General features: G+C 40.0%; 1 protein-coding gene across 1 annotated transcript in view; it reads left to right on the top strand.

The window, feature by feature from the left end:
- Positions 1–5,589, top strand: part of CHRM2 (cholinergic receptor muscarinic 2) — an 85,761-nt gene extending 80,172 nt beyond the window's left edge. The window contains exon 2 of the mRNA XM_040061366.2: positions 1,508–5,589. Within this exon, the coding sequence (XP_039917300.1) occupies positions 1,547–2,944 (1,398 nt within the window). The 5' untranslated portion in view covers positions 1,508–1,546 and the 3' untranslated portion in view covers positions 2,945–5,589. The remainder of the gene's footprint in view (positions 1–1,507) is intronic.
- Positions 5,590–22,071: the final 16,482 nt, after the last annotated feature.

Raw genomic sequence — 22,071 nt, 5'->3', positions numbered from 1 at the left:
GACTGCATCTGTCTGTGCATCAGCAGGTTAGTCAGAAGGGCCAGAAGAGAATTCCCTAATCCCTGGCGTATAGATGAGCTATACATAGATAATTTTTTTGTCTTCCTTTGATTGCACCACCATGTTTAGAGTCTCTTTCTTAAAGAAATGATGCCTTATGTGTGAGGGGGAAAAAAACCCAGACTATTGTAATTAGAAAAAAATCCTAACTTCCTTGTCACATCTGGCCTTCATGCTTCAATAATCCCTTGAGCACAGCTCATAAATAATGAGCACTCAGAGATGGGCTGTACAATTCCAGTGCATTTTACTGACTTCCAGGGGATGCATGGAAGGATAGAATATATCCTGAAGGCAAAAGCATGGACTGTTTTCTTAGTCTTCTATCAAATGTGTATCACTGGCAATTTAATCACTATTTATTAAGCACTGCCAGTAGGGTATACGGGGCACAAAAATAATTGCTATGTGTAAACAGAACTGATTTTTATCTGTTTCTTTATTTAGCATTACCCTGCTATCCATTTCAGATCTTTTGTTGTAGCTTAATGCGATACAGATTAAAAATATTGTGATTTGAAAAATAATGGGAAAAGTGAAATCAAGCAAGCAGCAAAAGATAATATCATGTTAAAAAAGAAAACCTGAACAAACAACAATGCCTTATCCAGATACAAATACTCAAAAGTAAGTGACAAGTAAGTTAGGGGTTTTTTCTAATTACAAAAGTAATTAAAAAAAAAAAAAAAAAAAAAAAAAAAAAACACCCAACTTTCGTCTTACTGAAATTGAAAAAATAACAATAAAATATGTATACATCTAACTAGATAGCCAAATGGTCATCTGAGGTGAGCTGACTCTGTTAACTTCAACAGACACACCCTCTTTTGTTTATTGACAGACTAATTTGATGCAGTATCAAAATCTTTGCATGTGTTGCCTAAAAACTGAACTGCAGGCTAAGAAAATTGGGGGTAGACATGATAAAAACCCATTCCATAAAGGGTGGAAGCACAGAAGCATGCCCAGGTGTAAAATAAAAGAAACACAGAAACAGAGATCTTCCTGTGATCTGCCTCTCAGTAGATTACAGCTTCACTTTGGTTTATAAGAATGTTACACCCTCCAGTCTGGACTTTTTATTTGGAATAGGGTTTGAAATTAAATATTTTGTTAGCAAGAAAGAGAACAATATGCAGGTTCTGTTCCAAAACATTCAAGTCAATATTAGTTTAAAAATAACAAAGAGAAAAATGCATCTTAAAAATGAACTTAAAAATGTTGTTTTGGGTCCAAATGTGTGTCTTTCCCACATATTTAGAGCCAGCCTATTTTTCTGTTTTTCCTAAACTGTACACTGTAAGGTGTTTCCTTTAGCCAAAGCTGACTGTTTTTTCCTGAATGCATCTCCTAGCTTTAAAGTTTTGCCAAGTTGGTTTTCTGGGATCCATTCCTTAAAGGCAAAGGGACTAACTTCCTAATGATATCTCTTTTCTTTCTTCTGCAGGCTTAAGTTGTAACTGGGTATCTTGTTATCAGAAGCGAAATGAATAACTCAACGTACATAAACTCTTCCACTGAAAATGTGATGGCCTTGGAGAGCCGCTATAAAACTGTTGAGGTTGTGTTCATTGTCCTGGTGGCAGGGTCTCTCAGTCTAGTCACCATAATTGGGAACATCCTAGTCATGGTGTCTATCAAAGTCAATAGGCACCTCCAGACTGTCAACAATTATTTCCTGTTCAGCCTGGCCTGCGCTGACTTGATCATTGGCATCTTTTCCATGAACCTGTACACGCTCTACACTGTGATAGGCTACTGGCCCTTGGGGCCTGTGGTGTGTGACCTCTGGCTGGCTCTCGACTACGTGGTCAGCAACGCCTCTGTAATGAACCTGCTCATTATCAGCTTTGACAGGTACTTTTGTGTCACCAAGCCTCTGACGTATCCCGTGAAGAGGACCACGAAGATGGCCGGCATGATGATCGCCGCCGCCTGGGTGCTGTCCTTCATCCTATGGGCCCCTGCAATTCTCTTCTGGCAATTCATTGTGGGAGGAAGGACTGTCCCAGATGGGGATTGCTACATCCAGTTTTTTTCCAACCCTGCTGTCACTTTTGGCACAGCCATTGCAGCCTTCTATTTGCCTGTTATCATCATGACTGTCCTTTACTGGCAAATCTCTCGAGCCAGTAAGAGTCGGATAAAGAAAGGAAAAAAGGAAGCTGCCCAAAACCAAGAAACAGTTTCCCCCAGCCTTGTCCAAGGTAAAATAGTGAAACCAAACAATAACAATATCCCAACCAGTGGAGATGGGTTGGAGCACAGCAAAATTCAGAATGGAAAAACGAGCGAAGAGACTGTGACCAATAACTGTGTTCAAGGGGAGAAGGAGAGCTCCAACGACTCCACCTCCATCAGTGTGGTCGCTTCCAACATGAAAGAGGATGAAGCTACCAAAGATTCCAGACAGGCTTCTGCCTCCCAAGACCATGTCAAAGCAGAGAACTCCAAGCTAACATGCATCAGGATAGTCACCAAATCCCAAAAGGGGGACTGCTGTGCCCCTACCAACACTACCGTGGAGATCGTGGGCACGAATGAGGAGGAGAAGCAGAACAGCGTAGCCCGGAAAATTGTCAAGATGACAAAGCAGCCAGCCAAAAAGAAACCACCCCCTTCTAGAGAGAAAAAAGTGACAAGGACTATTTTGGCCATCCTCCTGGCCTTCATCATCACTTGGACCCCGTACAATGTGATGGTGCTCATCAACAGCTTCTGCACATCCTGCATCCCTACCACCGTATGGACCATAGGTTACTGGCTCTGTTACATCAACAGCACCATCAACCCTGCCTGCTACGCGCTCTGCAATGCCACTTTCAAGAAGACCTTTAAGCACCTTCTTATGTGTCATTACAAGAATATAGGAGCTACAAGGTAAAAAAAAATAATGAAAATAATTATGAAAAGGGTGAAGAAGTTCCAAATTAAATTTTAAAAACCCTCAATGCTATAGCACTTTATGCTATTCTATGGAATGTGCAATCCAGGATGTTAGTGGAAATACTGATAAGGGGCATCAGTTGTACCCCTGAGGACTACACTTTAAAACATTTTTTTAATAAATGAAAATAAATCTTTAGGACACAGGAATGTTTGAGAAGTTATTCAAGTATGTGGACTGGAGGCACAGTTCCTTATTTTCTGAGTACTCTGCAGAAGGGCTTTAAAGTCCATGATTTTTGGTCATTCTGTGTAAAATACTTGTTCTTTCATTCTCTTTTTCTTGCTTTTTCCTGTGTGTGTTTATTACATCTGCATCTAAGTAAAAAAAACCCACCAAATTTTAATAATAACTGTGTGGAAGAGTCATAGGAGTTTGGAAGATCATTACATAATCCAAATCAATCATGGCAGAAATTTTCTAAAGCTCAAATTTGTCTAAAGCTGTTTTGCCACTGTCATGTAAGAAGCTTAATGTTAGTTAAATCAGGATGAAAGGGGTTTTTTAATGTTGTTTATAATGCCACCATTTCCAAAACCACATCAGTTCTGAAAGTGTACTTATGCACAACATGTAATCATTGTATGTTGTTCCAAGTCTACTGCTTTCCCCCTCCCAGGGGCTTTTGTTCTGTGGCTTCTTCATCGTGACGAGATCAAAGTGAAAAGACGTGGTCTCATCCAGATTGCTACATGCCAAGATTCGTCAGCATCCATGTCAACCAAAGCTTTTGAGATGATTTTGTTCCCTTTGTTTGTCACATAACGTAGACCTGTGGATTTGTCTTTTACCTCCATCAGCTTTTTCTTTCTTTCTGTACCTTACTTGCCCAGGGCATGACTGAATATTAAAAGAAGCTGTAAATTTAAAGGTCTCCTGCAGTCAGCCATCATGATGGCCACCAGAGGGTCTCAGCTGAAGAATAGAAACAAGATTATTACTAGAAAAATGAAAGGCTACACGCCTTTAAAGTTGGATGTACAGATGCAGAGGTATGTTGAGGCTTCACAGAATGAATAGTTAATATTAGATGACCGTGCTCGTGACCAGTCAAAAGATGTTTCTATGATTAATTTCTTGAGGAAGAGAATAAGATAGACTGACATACACACCTGGATCAAGCTCTGCTAAGCCCTTAGTGTGAAACTGGGGTCCTATATGGGTGAATCCTGGACAAGATGTTTGCTTTCTGGAAAAGATAGTGGTCACCTTGCCTTGTACTACTTGAGAGACATATTTTGACTGTAAGCCAAGGGGTAACATTAATAAAAAGGCAGAGAAAAACTGTGATTATAGAAAACCAGACACTGAAATAGTCTGGATGGGAGACTGGCAAGGGCTAAATTCAAATGCTTTTTGCTACCCTACACTACGTGAAATTTAGATTTCTGCCTGTACAAAGAATTTAGTATTCAAATATTTGATATTTATTGTAGCAAAGCTGAACATTTTGTGGACAGGTAAAAGGGTATCAGATTACTGAAAACAGAGATTGTCTGTGAGTTATGCATTTTTTTTTTTTTCCTCCTTCTTAGTACCTCTAACTTCCAGGACCTAACAAAGGTAGATTTATATATTTTGTTACCCAAAAAGAGCATAGACAGTGACTTGAGGGTCTCTTTTCTGGAGTGAAAGCCACCCACCAAAGGGGACACCAATTCGTTCTGTTATTTCATGCTAGAACTTTAAAGTATTCCAAAATGCACCTCAAAATAGCGGCCTCTGAGATTACAGAGAAATTAATCTTGCAGAATTAAGTTTTACATTTGACAAGCTTATTGGAACACACTTTGTCAAAGCACTTTGGTATCATGACAGTTTTCATGTTTTGTAGTACAAGTTCTCAGCAGAAAGTGAAAATGAGGAGGATTAAACTGCAGTAAATTAAGGCCACGTTAAACTCTGGATTAATGCATCTAAATATTAAGTCATTGAATTTATATCCCTAGTGATTTCATCCTAATATAACTGTCTCCATACAGCCTAGGATCTAATTTTGCAACTCTGACTTGCCTTGAGTCATATCTACTATCACTGTTTTCATCTTCCTGCTTGTAAGGAAGAATAACTCAATGACAAAGCTTGCCAAACAGCACTACTGCCTTTTAAAACTTCATTCACTAGGTTTATCTTGACAGGTCAAAGGAAGGACTTACACATTCCTAGGTTTTTCAATCTTTTACAGCGCTAAAAAAATCCAGATAAAATTCCAAGATAAAATAAATCAAATATGTTCAATTTCTAAATCTGACTTCTTTAGAAAAGTTTCATGAAAGAAACACACCTGCTCCTTTCTTTCAGCAAGTGCTCTGGGTATCAATAGTACAGGTACTCAAATTGGGAAATAATGGTTTGTACAGCCATACTTAATCTCTTAACTCTGGTTTTCTGGCAGGCGTGCAAATCCTTTATTCTCACATTTGAAGCTATCACTTGTTCATAATGAATTAATCCAACAGCTAAGGATGCTCCTACAGGTTAAGAAGTGCGACAGATAGATTGCAATTATACTCCTTCATCATGTGATATGATGACACTCAAAATACCACAGGAAGAAAAGTATTTTGGGGCCAGCATTCATGAGAAAAAAAAAAAAGAAAAAAAAAAGAAAAAAAAAAAAAAAAAAGAAAAAAAAAAGAAAGAAAAAAAAATATAAATTAAGTTTTCTAGCACTTTTCCCTAGCATCACCTTCACATTTGATCTTTTAAAAAAAGGTGCTTTGATTTGTGCTATAGTATATATAAAAGGTGTGCAGGACACACAGTCCTCTGTGTTTCCACCCCATAATAATTCCATGGTACATTTACATTTGCAGACAATTAAACAGTGTAAAAATAGATTACATAGTTCACCTATGTATGGATCCACAGCCACGCAAACACACAACCCTACATGGTTGATAAACATGAAAAATAATCAACTAATATTCAAGATATTGCATGGAGTCCTGTCTGCCTTGTGTGCATTGCCAGCTGCTGGGAGGTGCAGAGCCAGCTCTTATTGCACTGTCTACCCCTTTTGAAGGCAGAGAAGAGGCAGAATGTGCCTCGGATATTGAAAATCTCTTGGGTCTTCAGCTGGTTGTGGCTCAGTAAGATGAAAATATGACAATGGTTCAGAACCAGAAAATAATTTGTTCTTGAATATCCTTTGAGCTTTCATGTCTTTCCTTTGTGTCTCAAACTACGTTCACCAGGTTTCACTTCTCTTCTGAGTGATAATTCTGGAGGATTGAGACATCAGTCTTGAAGAGCAGCTCTCCCTGGGTAGCTTCAGTTTCCCTGGCTGTCACCTGCACCCTGTGGTCCCCAGGGCCCCAGGTGACCCTGCTGCTGGAGCTGCCTCATCTTCACCTTGGGCTTGGCCAGAGGATCCCAGGGGCACGTCCACACCATGTGCTGCACTGGCCACTTCTGTTTCACATAGAAATCAAGCACACTGTGCAGGTGACTCAGGAGAACAAAGAGAAAAAGAAATAAAATCCCAAACAACGATAAACAACAACAAAAAATTGCAGCTAGAACTTCTTGCCCCCTCCTTTTCTTCCTCTTTCATTATTTCCAGAAAGAGGCAGCCCACAGGGAGTGATTTGTGTTGTCATGGGAAAGCCCTGCCTTCATGCTCCAGGAAAAGAACAGCAGCTTGGAGATGCATCAGTCCAGTGGGCAATTTTCTGGGTATTAAAGGTGTCTGTGGTCAAATAGAAAGGAAGAAAGGAAGAAAGAAAAAGAAAGAAAAAGAAAAAGAAAAAGGAAAAGGAAAAAGGAAAAGGGGAAAAGGAAAAAAAGGGGGGGGGGGGGGACGGAAGAAAGCAAGAAAGGAGGAAAATAAGAAAGCTGGAGCAATAGTTAAAATCTGTTTTCCAGTGAGAACAAAATCTAAGAAAAACTTGTCAGCCTTTTTCCTGTTTGAGATTTTCATTTGATTTATTAGGAATCATAGGACCTATTCAGAGATAGCAAAGTATTTGAATGTTGCTTGATGAAAGACAGTCCAAAGACAACAAACACATCTATATAGGTCAGATTGTTTTTTCTTTCTTTCTTTCATTGGCTTTTTGCTGCACAAAAGCTCACAGGGATGGGAGTGCTCAAGTGGACTCTAGAGATCTGTTGTTTGGCATTCACAAAGCATGAAGGGGACAAAAGCAAGTGCTAAATCTATCAGCCCTCTGTATTATACTCTTCTAGTGGAGGAAAACGTATTGACAGGAAGAGGTGCCTTGAAGAAGTGTGGCTGTGGTGAGCACAGCACACACACCACTGAAGAAACCTTTGAGGTGGCCCGGCAGCTCCTGGCCTCCCATCCAGAGATAGGACTGGAAGGGCAGAGACTTTTTTTTTTTTTGATTTTATCTCCTTATGGATTTGAGTGTGTCCACCTGTCTGTGAGACTTGCTAGCAAACTCACTGTCCCCTTCCCCAGTTTTGACTGATTTTGATCTCTGTTCTTCATTCCTATGAGTGAGATGTTCCTATGGAGGAGTGTTGCCTTCAAACACAGCTCCCAGTTTCTCCTCTGGTGCTGGAGTGGAACACTTCGAATTTTTCACCTCTGCTCACAGTACCTCTCCTTGCCACTTCTCTGCCCCAAAATTAATCACAGCAGTGGCCTAGCAGGACTGAATAGGTGAAGCATCCTGACAGCCAACCTGCTGCAAACCTGACATGAATGCAGCTTGGGGCCAGAGGAGGGAGTGGAGAAGAGTGATGCTGATGTTTTTTCTCCCTCCCCTTAAAAGACTTAGCAATTTTTATTTATTTATTTATTTATTTATTTTGACAAATTGTGGTGGTTTGAGGGGTGAGAATATAAAGTTTTACAAAAGAAAGGGCAAGAAAACAAACTCTGGCCCTGTGTGTGGGCAGTATTTGCTGACAGTGAGTTTGGAGTTTAATAGTCCCGGATGAAAACAATGCAAGTGGTAGAAATTGAGAGGCTTAAAAGAAGTGAGCTTTTCTTTTACTACAGACACTTACAAGGGTATGTTTTCTATACAATTGTTTTTTCGGTTCTTCTTTAATATCATGAAATACTCTAGACTTTTAGGAAACTTTTATTTTTTAAAATTTGTAGAAGATTTTGCCTAGAAAGAACCTCAGAGATTATCTAATTTGCCGTGGCCTCTCTTCTCTGCCTGTTTTTCCTGTTTTGCCACAGTTTTACCAAAAAGCTTTCCTCCTTCCTCACTTTAACAAGTGTCACTTGTGTTACAGCTACAGGCTTGCAGTTTCCTTTCAGGCACTGTGAATGCTGGTATTCAACCTTTCAACCCCACCCAAAAACTGCCTTCCCTAACATGCAACATCCTTCTCCGCTGAATCCCAAGCTACTGTGTAGAGTGGCAAGTTCCATAAATCCTTTCTGCATGGGTTTTAAATTGGAAGTAAAGCAAACCCTCACATGAAACAAACCCAAATCTGTTCTTTTGTTCCCCAGTTTTGCTATCTCTGTGTTAGGCACAACGGTGGGTAATGTCAAAGAGTGAATGTGCTTGTAGTGGAATATCATGCCGCTGCATGCACGGATTAATTTTCTGCTCTGTGCAACAGAAAGGCAGCCCTGCCTTCCCCTCTCATTCATGGGCTTACTAGTATTCACTGAGAGTCCAAACCTAAGAATGTAATTATAGCAAGGCTGAGTTGAACATGAATCATTTGCTACAACCAATGCAATTATTTCTCCTGTATTTTTACTTCCCTTCTTTTGCAGTGGCCTCCTCTGCTACATTGTGGAGCTGGTGAGTTACATGAGCATATCAGTCCTCCCAGGCCTCATATTTCAGGGTACTGGGTAGATCTGTTAAACACATTTCAATCCAGTAATAACCAAATAAAAGAAAATAAATTCTGGTGTCTTTTTGCCTTCCAAAGTTCTGCATTACCTGAAAAGTGCCATTCAGTAATGACTCTTTTTCGTCTTTCCACTGTGAGGTGTTATTTTGTTTGTTTGGGGGTTTGGAGGGGGGGGGTGGGGAGGGGGGCAGGGTTTGGTGAGATTTTTGTTCTGTTTTGTATTGTGTGGGGTTTTTGGTTTGGGGTTTGTTTTTGGGGTTTTTTTTTGGATCACGCTTGCCAAGAAGCACACAGAAACCATTTTCTGAGACGTGTCCCAAAGTGCCCTGACTCTGGCAGAAGCAGCTCCGTGTGGTACACGAGGCAGTGTGATCACAGCCCATGGAGGGAAGAATTTTCACTGAGTGTTTACTGTCTGGACTGACTCACCTGACAGCACTGGAGAAAGCACAGGGGGACAAGGCTGGTGTGTTCTTACCTGTGAAGGGACAAGCAAGTCACAGCTGGACTGCTTTTCTGCTTCCCCCAGTTCATTTAGGCTTCAGGGAAGCAGTAGGAATTTCTGCCCTTGCTGGAGACTCTGTCTCTCCGCTGCTGCTCCAAAGACAGCCCTTCCCTGAAGCACATCATGGTAGTAGTGGCAGTAATAATAATAAAAACACTGGTGGGAACGCCATGACTGCCAATCAAATACTTTTTAGACATTCTTCTATCCTACTCTTATTTCTGGTGCCACTTAGCAGAGGTGGTTGGTAAGTTAGAGACTAGAAATTTGTAAATACCTTTAAATAGTGTGTTTTAACATGAACAACATGATATCTTGACTGTGTAAAAAATAATACATTATGTGTAATACTATCCAGATAAGCTTATGATGTAAATATATCTACAATGAATGTCAAATTATGCTTCAAGCTCTATGTACGAGGAAGAACCTCATCTCTTCTTGAGATCTTTTTTAACTTAACAATATGGAAAACTTGTTATTCATTTATATATATATAAATTTTAAAAAACCCTTCATTCTTTTCTTCAAAAGAAAATACTACTGCAAGAAAGAAGGGAATGCTTCATCTGTATGTGATATTCAAAATAATGTGGTAAAACCAGGAACTGAGAACCTTACAAGTAGGGGACTGGTCAAATTCTTGATGCCGTACATTTGATCTCATATAAATATGATAAGCACAAGTTTATGGTTAGCTTTGTAAAGCTGACCCACTTGATTATATATACATTATAGATATATATTTATATATGCTGTATAGATATACATATATTATACACAACATTCATACAGTGAAAGCAAAGTTTGATAAAGTTATATTAACTGGGAATTTCAATGTAATATTGTGTTCCATTTGGAGGAAAAATATCTGTGTTATTCAGCAGCATTCCAGTCCATTATACAAGATGGAGAAAAAAGGTATTTCATCAAAAGAAGCCTTGAAGGAATAAGATGATGAGAGTTTGAAACATTTTGAAGAGACAACTTAAATTACATGCAATATATGTGTATGTACTTCTGCTGAGTTGTATTCCTAGTTAAAGCATTGCATTAAACAGAGAATTATAATAGTAAAAATGTGTTTGTATGTGGTATCTCTGTTTATTTAATCTTTCTACTGACTGAACTACTTTATGAAATGTAATGGTGATAGATGGAGAAAAATGGTTTTCCTACAGTAGCCACAGGCAGTGAGAATGTCTGTAGTAACCAAAAAAAAAAAAAAAGTTCTAACATTCTTTTCCCTGACTTCCTTGCCAAGTGTGAAGTTCAAGAGAGGTCTGAAGTACAATTTCACCTGTCCTTGCTTTGTCAAGACCTTTGTTCCTCCTTCAGAAAATGTCACCTTTAACCTCAGTGTCCCTTGAACATTCTGACAAGGGCCACCAATAAAACATTCCTCCAGATAATTCTGTCACCAAAGTATTGAAAGGGAATAGGTAAGATTCTTTTGTAGTTGTCCCCTTACAGCCAAGCAAAATATTTCTTTAACTTTGAGGGGAGATGGTACCACTAACAACCAAATGCATGTTGAGCTTCCTTTGCATTACGAATGCAAACCTATCTGCATGACATGCTCAGAAAGCATCTAGGAGTAGAGATAAAGAAATGAGGTACATATTCAGCTTCTCGGGGTCTCAGGACACTGTTTCACCCCCACTTCAAAAGCAGACAGGGCTGAGAAGCAGCAAAGGGAGGCAGTGGTGGTGACTGGGGACCAGTCAGATAAGCTTATATGTGCCTGCCCTGGTAAACCTAGCTTTTGGAGCATAGTCAGCCTATCATTTTGACAAGTGTTTGAAGGGGGGTCTCTTGGGCATGGTGGGTGTATCAGCTCTGTCAGGGTCAGGATACTTTTGTCCAGCCACTCCAGAATGAGAAAAAACCATTTTAATAAAGTGGTCTATGTTGGCTTCCTTTTCCTAATTTTTTCCTTTCTAAAATCTGAGGATCTTCATTGTCTCCACCTTTACAGAACTTAACACCTGTCTCAACCTCTCTGCCAAAGACTTTCTGCCTCTGCCATTTGCTCTACTGTTTCTTCAGCCCAAGCTCACCTTCAGCCATTTCACCACCTTTCTTCACCTGCACCTTTCCACAATGAAAGTGAGAAAAAATAGTTTTTCACCTGCCTTTGTCTCAGAGAAATCAGATAAACTGATGTGTTTGAATAGATATATTTACTTGTCCTGTATCTAAGCCCCCTTGCACCCTGCAGAGCAGAGACTCTATTTATAAGTTGTAAGGTGGGAAAATTTTAAGGGGTAGACCCTGATGGTCAAAACACATTTGTAAGAATCACAATAGAGACACAAACAGGTGCCTGAAATCTGTTTTCCCAAGGCACAACTATTTTCAGCATGCACATTCCTTATTTATACATGTATTTAAAATCCATATTGCAGAAACATACAGTTAAGGCTACCTGCAAATTCAGAGCACGGATGCTAAACTTTTGTTTGTCTTCCCACACATATTTTTGAAATCATTTTTGCCAGGGCTGATTCTATACAGTTGAAAAGATACATGGATATGCCAGGTTATCTGCCTAAGCCATTTATTCAGACTCACAGTTTCACCACCGGGCTGTGAGTAAAGTTACCTTTTTCTTTAAAAATACACAATAAAAATTACCACCTCAATCTTCAAGTACAGACAGTAATATTTGTAGTTAATGTACTACCTAATAATGTGCATCATCTCCCCTCTGAAAAGACATCTTGAGACCATGGCCACCTGGCCAGAAGTGTCTTTATTAAGTGTTTCTCTTTGAGGCCATTTAGTAGGAGCAAAAATTAAAAGTGTAAAGTGTAGCTACCTACTTCACCCTGAGTTCCGGAAGCACCTTAAGAAAATCAATACAGAGAAATGCTGCTATTTAATAAATCTGTTAGCACTGTTTCTGGCCTTTTGCCAAGCAATGCATGCACGGTCTAGACGTGGGAACCTACTTGGCCGCTCTAGGAGACTGACACCTTCTTCTCCATGGAGCTTGCCAACTTCACTTCTGCCAACACAGAATAAGGGAAAAGAATAAAATCAGCAAGAATGATATTGAAAATTTGGAGGGATAAAAACACCCCTTTCCTTCTGCTCTCAGTCTTTGTTCTGTCTTGCCCCCCTCCCTTCCTCATTCTGCTCCTTCCTCCCTCTCCCTGTCCCTTTCTTCCTTGCCTGTTTCTGACAAGTCTCATCTACCTCTCCAGGTTTCTCTCTCTCATTAACAGATTGCTAAAGGTGCTAAATAAATCACTGTGAAATCAAAGCCTTCGGCTTAAAAATACAAAGTAATGTAAGAGGGAAAGAGATAAGAAGGAATGTCTCAAAAAACTCTGGAGTTAATTCATTTAGTTTAGGGACCAAAGGTTTTCCCTGACTCCCCCCATAATCACCACTATCATTTTGCCTGCAGTTGAAAAACCCTTGTAAATAGGGCTGAACAGAGATTATTAAATCCATATGGCACAGGAACAATATTCCTAAACGGAAGCATTGCCAACAACAGCTGCGTCATTTTCTGGGGTTATAGACTCAATGGATCTGTGGTTTTGCAAAGTTCATCCTACTAAAATGAAACCTAATAAAAGAATAAGGAACAAGGCTGAAGCAGTTAAATCTCTCCAACACGGATCTGCCTTAGCTCCCATTACAGATGGGAGGACTAAGCAATGCCAGGAGCCCAAATGAGCAAGAACTCTGTAAAAGTCACACACTTTGGGACAAATTAGGATGCTCTTGGGTTCTCTGGTCAGGTTGTCATTTTGGGCAGGAAGATCTAAGCTACTGCCAATGTTACCTGTCTTTCAATAGGAGAGTTTAGGCTTTGGCATTCCTGCCAGTAGCCAAGAAATAAGGATGAGAGCAAAATTCAGTGTATACAGGCTTAGTTATTAAAATAGTGGATGTTCAGGTTGTTCCACAGAGAATATAAACAAGACATATCAAATACAGACATCAAATCCCAGATTTTGTTATGCTGTATTTCTAAAATGAAAAATAAATAAACCATAGTTTCAAAGTGTTTTAATTGGTATATTTCCTGTTACATGGAATGTAATTTCCTTGTATGGAAAAAAATAATCATAATTTTATAAAAGGGAGGGTTGAAGTCTTCTGTTTATGCTGAGAAGACATGAACTTGACAATTACAAAATAATGGAGTTGGTTGGAAACTTTCTAGTGGAACTTTTTTCTTGCTATAAAATGCTGATTTGTTAATTTTTTTTTTTTTTTTTTTTGAGGGGGGAATGGCTGTTGGGGTGGATAAAGCAAGAGGAGACTGAGGGGAGACCTCATTACCTCATTGCAGTTACAACTTCCTCTTAGGGGGAATAGGGGCAGACACTGATCTCTGCTCTGTGGTGGCCAGTGATGAGACCCAAGGGAATGGTCTGAATTTGTGTCTGAGGAGGTTTAGGTTAGAAACCAGGAAATTATTCTTCATCCGGAGTGTGATTGGGCACTGGGCTCCCCAGGGCGGTGGTCACAGCACCAGCCTCACAGAGTTCAAGAAGCATTTGGACAATACTCTTGGGCTCATGGTGTGACTCTAAGGGATGGTGATGTGCCAGGTTGGGAGTTGGACCTGAGATCCTTGAGGGTCCCTTCCAGTTCAACTTATTCTGTGATTTGAAAAGAATCCCTGGTTTTGAAATGCTCTAGAAAAAAAAAAAAAAAAAAAAGAGGGATAAGGGCTAAGTTTTATGGCTTTTTCACAGCCTTGAGCCATGGCCAACCAGAGATGTGCACCAGGCTAGAACAAGCATAAGCAGGTTTCCATAGCATTTCACAGAGAACAGGAATGACCACAATTTTTTTCTGGGCATGCTTGGGTCATAATCCAAAGCATAAAATCAGCAAGATTATGCTTTTATGAACACCTATAGAGGTGCTCCTCTAATGCTGGGGACCCTGCAAAGAGGAATAAAAGGGAAGAATATATACTTTAAAAGATACATGCTAAAATATATGTTAATCCCTTGGCAGACACAATTCAGAGTGGAAAGGGTGGAAAAGTGAAAGTCAATGGTGTTTGCAAAGAACTGTGAAGCCACAGCAAGAAACGAAGATGAAGCATGTCATGCTTCATCTGTCAAAAGTAGGACACCCTCCTAGGGGCAATGTAGAAACAAAAATTTCCCTTATTTAAGGAACCTTATTTAAACGGGTTGAAGGCTTCTTTGGATACAGTTTTTTCTGCCTATACTGATAATGGGGAGTGCCAGGGTGACAGGATTAGATGACCCCCTTTTGAACAGCTACAGTTAGACAAGATGTTTCTCAGTCCACCTGTGCACAGCCCCAGGACTTCATAGGTTTTGTAGATGCAGCTGTAACAATAATTATAATCACTGGTGTTATGCTGGGAAAAAGTGAGACGAGAGAGAGAAAGAAAGAAGATAAATCCATTATGCAAAGCTGCATACTGTATGGGGAGAAAATAAAGCTGATTGGGTCCTATGCCTTTGCTTTGTATTCAGGAGCATCTTTTGTTCTGGGACAGAACTTGGTTCTTACAGCAGCAGCTGTTATGTCCAGTTCTGCATGTCCTTGAACACAGTAGAGCCACCTTTGAGATAAGTTTCCTGAGGGCACAGGAGAACAGCCTTCTTTCCTTACCCTGGGTACAATGCTTGTGGCTGGCATGGACCTGCCCCTCTCATCCCTCACAAAGGCTCTTCATGGGAAGTGAACAGAGCAACAAGGCAGAGAGCTCCGGCCTGGTGCATTGCAGGCTGCAAAGGGCAGAGAAGGACTGCTCTGTTAACAGGGTCTGACATCCCCATCACGTTTTCTCCTCTCCATCACTCCCTGTTAGCATGCACCCCACCAAAGGTGACAGGAAAGCCACTTCACAATTATATCACCCCACATGAATACTAACCTGAAATGAGAGGAGCCTTACAATGGGAACGGAGAACCTGACGGCAAAGGCCCAACGTGACAACCACCCAAAGGGCAAGGAAGGGACAGGCAGTAGTTTACGTGCACTTTTTCCATTTCCATCCACCCCTCCCTCTCTAAGTTTGCATTTTGTACAGAAGGGAAAAATAAAATAAAAGATTTGTATTCAATTCCATACAAGTCCCTGCTCTTCCTGTTATGCTGGACACAGGTTGTGACTGTGATGGATAAGCAATAAATATACTGAATAAAAAAATAAACCCTTGGCTGTCAATTTACAAGGAGAAGCCTTGAGACTATGGTTTAAAGCAATTTCTGTTGAACACCCAATCCCCTGCTTTATTGCCTTTTGTCTATTGTTCCAGGAAACCTCCTCCAAGGGGCTTTCTTTCTATTAGGTTATGGATCTAATCATGAAACAGCAATTCCTCAGGGGCCCAGACAGTGCTGATTACCTTCTAATGAGATAAAATACCCCTCATCTCTAGGTCACTGCCTTGAAATCACCTCTAGTTTCTCCATGGCTAGGAGTGATCTCAATCTGTTGATAACAAAATATGATAATGGTGGTGGGTACTGCTGCCCCAAAGCAAAGCACTTATAGGAAAAACCTAGATGAACTGCTGAATTTAGGGAAGGAAGGTTATGAATTTTTCTTTAATTTCTACTGGTTTTTATCAAGTGAGCAGCTTATCTGAAAATAAATTCAAAATTAACCTTCAACTCAGAGCACATACAAGCCCAGTGTGCATTTGTGAGTACATCTCACCCATAAATATGTCAAGAAATTATTCTAGAGTGAAAGTGGCAAGGGGAGGGAGGGGTGTAGTTTTATACCTGTAGTGACATAAGCATCAGAAAAGCAATTCAAATCTAGAAATGAAAATTCAACAAAATTAAAATTTCATTTAACACGATTCCATCATTTATTCTTTGATTATTGTATGCATTTCTAAATGCTGTTGCAATAAAACAATAAAATTCATGCACCCTACAACATAAAATATTGAAAGCTGTTTTCAGGATTTCTCATTTCATGGAAAGTTGTAGAAACAAGCTTTTGTTCCAAGCCTAAACAAACAAAATAATAATTTCCTAGTTGTCCATGAGTTGGAAGATGTATTTCAATGTCCCTACTGTTTGTGTGTCTGTCTCATGGGCATAAACACAGATGTACAACTGAAAAACCTGAAGGCCAGGATGTTGACATCCTAGATATCACAAAGGCAGGCACAGAAGCTGAAGTAGAAATGGCTGCTGTCTCCTCATTACAAATACATTAATCAATATTTAAAATTTGTATTCAACGTAATTGTGCAGTGAGTGTGGTTTGAGCAGAGCAAAAGAAAAATCTGCTATTTTAAGCCTCAGAAAAACACTGAAAAGCAATACTTTTTCAAAATCGGGGGGGTGGGGGGAGGAGAAGGGTGCCAAATTCCCTGTACCTCTGTCTCAGGAGCAGAGATGTGTGTGTGTATTGATCAGCACAATACAGCTGTCCACCCACGTGGTTATTAATGGCTAATTAACAGCTCAAGCACACACAAGCTGCATTTTTCTTAGCACCAGCCTGCAATCAATTAAATAACCAGAAGGGCTGCAAGAGGTGCCATCAATTGCAGAAGTTATTACACTCTCAGAATGTTTCACTGAAAACTCCCACACAAAGCAATAAGGTGTGAGATGCTGTTGTGTCTCCATCAGGGGTTATCAGTGGGGTTGGGGCCCCTCGTGGGCATTGCCTGGTGCAGAGTGGCAGTGCTGCACAGAGCCCTCACCTTCCCGAGTCCCTCTGTGTTCAGCACCCTGCCTTGACTGCTCTGGGGTCCTCAGGAGTAAGAGAGGAAATTAGAACAGCTTGAAAGGAGCATGGAGATCAAAACACAGAAAAAATTATCTGCGGCTGGCTCCCATTAAGGAGCAAATCCTGTTTGCTGGTCAAAAAGCCCCAAAATATTGGGTGCTTTCCAAGGGAAATATGGGGAAACTTGAGTGAGGTATCCCATTTTCACTACTTAATTTAAAATCTTGCTGTTGGTGTTGCTATTGGAAAAAAGCAATTGCAGCAAATACAGAGCAAATAAACCTGATTTTCAGGCCAGTGGGGGGGGGGGGGGGGGTGGGGGTGGAAAGACATATAATATTGGTTTCTTCTGAACATTTATGTTCAGAAAAAATCAAGACAATATTTCTTTTCCTTGTTGTTTTTCCTAATAATATATGTTATTTTATGTTTTCTTTGCTATTTTCTGCAGTGTAAAGCAACTTCCATCCTGGCTTTATGACATTTCTCATACTGAGATTGTACAAAAGCAGAAGGGAAAGGTGAGTGACTTCAGGTCACTAGACCACAGCGAGGAGAAAAAGTGAGCTAACATCTTCAGCAGAAGTCAGCAATATCTAACAGGTCTCATTTCCCCTGTGCCCATACTTCTGACACAAAGAAACAAATTGTCCAAAAGTTACAGCAAAACACAGTAAGACAACAAAACATTCCTCACATACCCAAGTTCTCAGCCATAAGGACAGAGAAACAGCCATACAAAATGTCAGAGAAAAACACTAAAATGAGCTAAGAACAACTTACATAGCAGCTGACCAAGGACTCTGAGTTTGCAAGACTCCCTGTGCAGTGACAGGAGTAGAAGTAGAGGAAAAAGTAGAGAACTGGTAGAACATGCCCAGTGCCTAAAAACTGGCAGCTGCACTGCTAGATCTGCCTCTGCCTGAGGGGTGCTGACCATGGAGGGTCTGTTCATCCACAAGATCTGCTGGGATTCAAAAACTCATAAACAAGTATTCTTCTGCTTGTCTGTCCTGGTTTCAACCAGGACAGAGTTAATATTCTTCTTAGCAGCTGTTACAATGCCGTGTTTTTTGATTTAGCATGAGAGTAAGGTTGTTAATACCCTAATGTTTAAGTTGTTGCTAGGTAGTGTTTACCCAAACTCAAGGACTTTTCAGAAAGCAGGCTCATAAGAGGCTGGGGAGCGAGCATATCCAGGACAGCTGACCCAAAATAACCACAGGGATATTCCATACCATAGAACATCATGCTCAGGATATAAACTAGCGGGAAACTGGCCAAGGGTGGCCAATCACTGTACAGGGACAGGCCAGTCATCAGGTGGTGAACACTTGTACTGTGCCTTTCTTGGGTTTTATTTCACCGTCTCTCTTTTTCACCAGAATTATTTGCATTATCATTAGTATTATATGCATAATATTTTGCTTCGTTTCAGTTAATAATCTGTTCTTATCCATGAGTTTTCACTTTTTTCCCAATTCTTCTCCCAGTCCTGCTGTCAGCAGGGGCTGTCAGCAATGTCTCCTTATATCTCCTAGCTGAACTTTTCCTGCTTTTCAAGAACAACAAGTGTAGAACAAAAAATGACTCCTTACCTGCTTGGTACTGGCTATTAGGATACTCAGCTGTGGCAGAAGATGCCTTTGGAGGCCTCAGATATTACCTGGGACAACTAGGTAATATCTGACTTTCTCCTTTTTTTTTTTCTCCAGTGCTCTAAACAGAAGGTTAGGTGGTCACTCCTTTGAGCATTTAAAAAAAAAAAAAAAAAAAAAAAAAAAAAAAAGCAGCTGAATCTGTAGGTCTTATGGATTTAGATGGAAATGGATATTTCAGCCTTCTTGGACATGACAGAGACATGAACCAAGGCTTTCTAGTGCTAGACAAGTATTCCTGGCCCACTAAAATTTTGCTTCAAGCCTGAGAAACTGGCAGTAAGCTGGAAAAAAAAAAATGTACCTAGAAATACAAACTAGAAGAAAGTGTTCAGTCTTCTCAAGCTGTCTTTTATTCTTCACTGCCTCCAGCTAACCAAAAACCAGCTCCTTCCCAACAAGCAGCTCTCAGGTCTTCCTCTCTAAGGCGCCCAAACTCCTTACAAAAGGAGTTTTTCAGGGCCCTGTCATTAAAGGGAAGCGTACCAAAAGGTCTGGCATTGAGTCCCCAGTTCCTTATGTGACACTGAGTTTATTTATGAGGCAGATGGATGTTTGGAAGTTTTGCATCTGGAGACATCCTATAAAGTCCATTCCTATTCATGATATATATTGGGAGTAATTCAAACACAACAGAATAATTACAGCAATAGTCTAGAAAAGAAAATTGCCCTTTCCTTCAGTGTTTGAGAGGGCAGCATATTCCCCATAGCACACTTATTCATTCTTACAAACGCATTTGCTGAAGATGATGGTTGCCTGCTGCTTAATCAGAGGGAGATGCATTGGAGTGATAAATCATTCCCATGGAGGAGATTCACAGGCAGCTCTTCCAGCTGGGGACCCCAGGCTGTCAGCCACGATGCTCTGCCACTTGTCCGATGCTCCAGGCTCTTCAAATCAGGATCCAAACAGGTTTATTCTTTCCAGCTCTGGAACTGCTCAACCCAGTAGCTCACCACTTGCTGATTGATGCAAGATCCCCCTTCCCCAGCCCGGATCAGCCTCCCTTCTGAGTAATTCCCCCCAGTTTATGTATTGGGCATGACATTCTGTGGTATGGAATACCCCTCTGGTCACTGCAGGTCGCCTGTCCCAGCTGTGCTCCCTCCCAGTTTCTTTTGTGCAGCTCCTCACAGGCAGAGCATGAGACAAGGGGAAAAAAATGTCCTTGATTTAGGATAAACATGACAGCAAAAAACCCAAAACAACAGTGTGTTATCACAGCACCATTGTCATTCAGAATCCAAAACACAGCATTGCAACAAGAAGAAATTAAGTTTGCCCTGGCTGAAACCAGGACACATTGTAGTTCTGTAACCTGATCCAACAGCTGACCACAAACACTAATTAGAGTTATACAGAAATAAGCCTGGGAGCTGAGATGATGAATCAGCTCAGGTTTCATCGCTCAGCAGTATTACTTGAATAAAAATAAAGCTCTTGATCACATCCAATCCTCCCCAGCCCTGTCCTTCCTCTTTCCTCTCTTTCTACCTCTGAGCTCTCACCTTCAGGAAAGACCTAGTGGCAACCTTTTGCCTTGTGCTCAGGGCCACAGACTTCTGAAGTTCTGGAGATCCCAGTGGTGATGCTCTCATTGTGAAAGAGGCTTTAATTTGAACATGAGCTCCTTTCCTTGTAGGCAGGATCTCCTGTGAAACTAAGCTTCAGGGGTTATTGGAACCCCATTCAGGACTGTCTGAAATGAGATTCCAACACAAATGAAAGTGGATTCTGAGCCGTTTTTCTCTTCTGAAGTCATGCAACATGCAAATTTTTGGAAGTAATAAGATGAGGTGATTATTCCAGTCCTCCAGCTGAGACGGTTTTTAGATGTCACTATTTCTTTTAGAAATAAAGTGATTCAGACAGACATTCAGACCATCAAAAGCACATACTAAACCTTCTTTGAAATTTAATCCATTTGCAAGCTTCTCATTTTACACTAAATGAAGGAGTGTTCAAAGATCTGTATTTTTAACAGTGTGTTGGATTCACCACACAGTAAGAAAGCATGAGGGGTGCCACTCCAAAAGGCCATCTCTGTGGTTTTGGGTGCACAACTTCTACATATCCCTGGGAGCTCTCGTCATCTATGGCGTGCTCAGTAGGAAACAAGGAAGAGGATATTTTGAAAACAAATCATCAAATATTTATGATTAACAACTTCTCATAACCTTTGCCTTTCATCTCTGTGGAAAGGTTCATGGGTACAGGGAACTGTCCCTTAAAATAAAATTATAGAATTCTGACAGAAAAATAATGATAATGAGCAGGATAACCTATTTCCTGTGCCAAAATCATCACCAATACTGGTGAAATTGAGCATTTTTGTTCTCTTTTAGCCAGCTATAACCCTGTTTAGCAATGAGGTGGTCTGATACTAATAAGCCTTCATTGGCTACTTATCTGCCTTTATCATGGCAAATTGCTACTCTTTATTAAGCATAACTTTTATGAACATCCTTATAAACAAGAATCTACACATTTTTTTTTCTGTCATCTCTCTAGTAGTAAGACTGTTACTTAACAAATTCTCAAGGGAAAAAAGTGACATGACAACCCAGGGTTGCATGCACTTCAGTATGGGGAAATGTGCCAGAGTGCGAGTTCAGATTCTTTTCTTAAAACCCTAACATTTCAGCTCAGATGATAAGGCATAGATTATTTTAGTGGTGGGATAAATAAAACACATATTTGAGTCAAGCAGAGATATTTGTCAAATATTTCCCAAAAATTATACATGGGAAAAAAAAGAAAGTAAAAATAATTAAATGAATAATTGAAATATTTTGAAAATGAAAAATGTAAAAAAGAAAGGAATATCTTTGAAAAATTGCCTACATTATATTTTAGTAAGTGGGAAAATTAAGGAAAGGAATAGAAAAACAAGCCTTGTTTCATTTAAGTAGATTTTAACAGAATGTCAAGTGAGAAAACATTTTATTTGGCCTAGTATTTTTTGTTATCATTAAATTTAGATTAACTTATGAGGCAGAAAATAATTGCAAAACCTTAACTTCAATAGTCATCTACTCTGACCTTCCTTATTCAAAGAGATACCATGAGTTACTGTCAAGAGATTCCTACTGCAAGTTCAGAAATTCCACTTGAATTAAAACTTGCTTTATAGAAAAACTTTCTGCTGAATCTTGAGATATTTTAAAAATAATCCTGGTTTAGTGACAGCATTTGCTGGCAGGTATAATCCATTTCTCTTAAAGGTGCTTCAGTGATTGATTATTCTTATCTTAAACATTTGCCATTGATTTCTGTTCTGAATTTGAGTAGCTTCAACTCTCATCCATAAGAGCTGTTTGCAGACTTTTATACTTTCAGAAGGTTAAAATGTCGTCTTCTAGTAAACCTGCTCCTTTCATAAGCACTTATC

Source organism: Hirundo rustica, chromosome 4, assembly GCF_015227805.2.
Source record: "Hirundo rustica isolate bHirRus1 chromosome 4, bHirRus1.pri.v3, whole genome shotgun sequence".
Taxonomy (NCBI): Eukaryota; Metazoa; Chordata; class Aves; order Passeriformes; family Hirundinidae; genus Hirundo; species Hirundo rustica.
The sequence above is the reverse complement of the archived record's forward strand: the minus strand, read 5'-3'. Positions and strand labels throughout refer to the sequence as shown.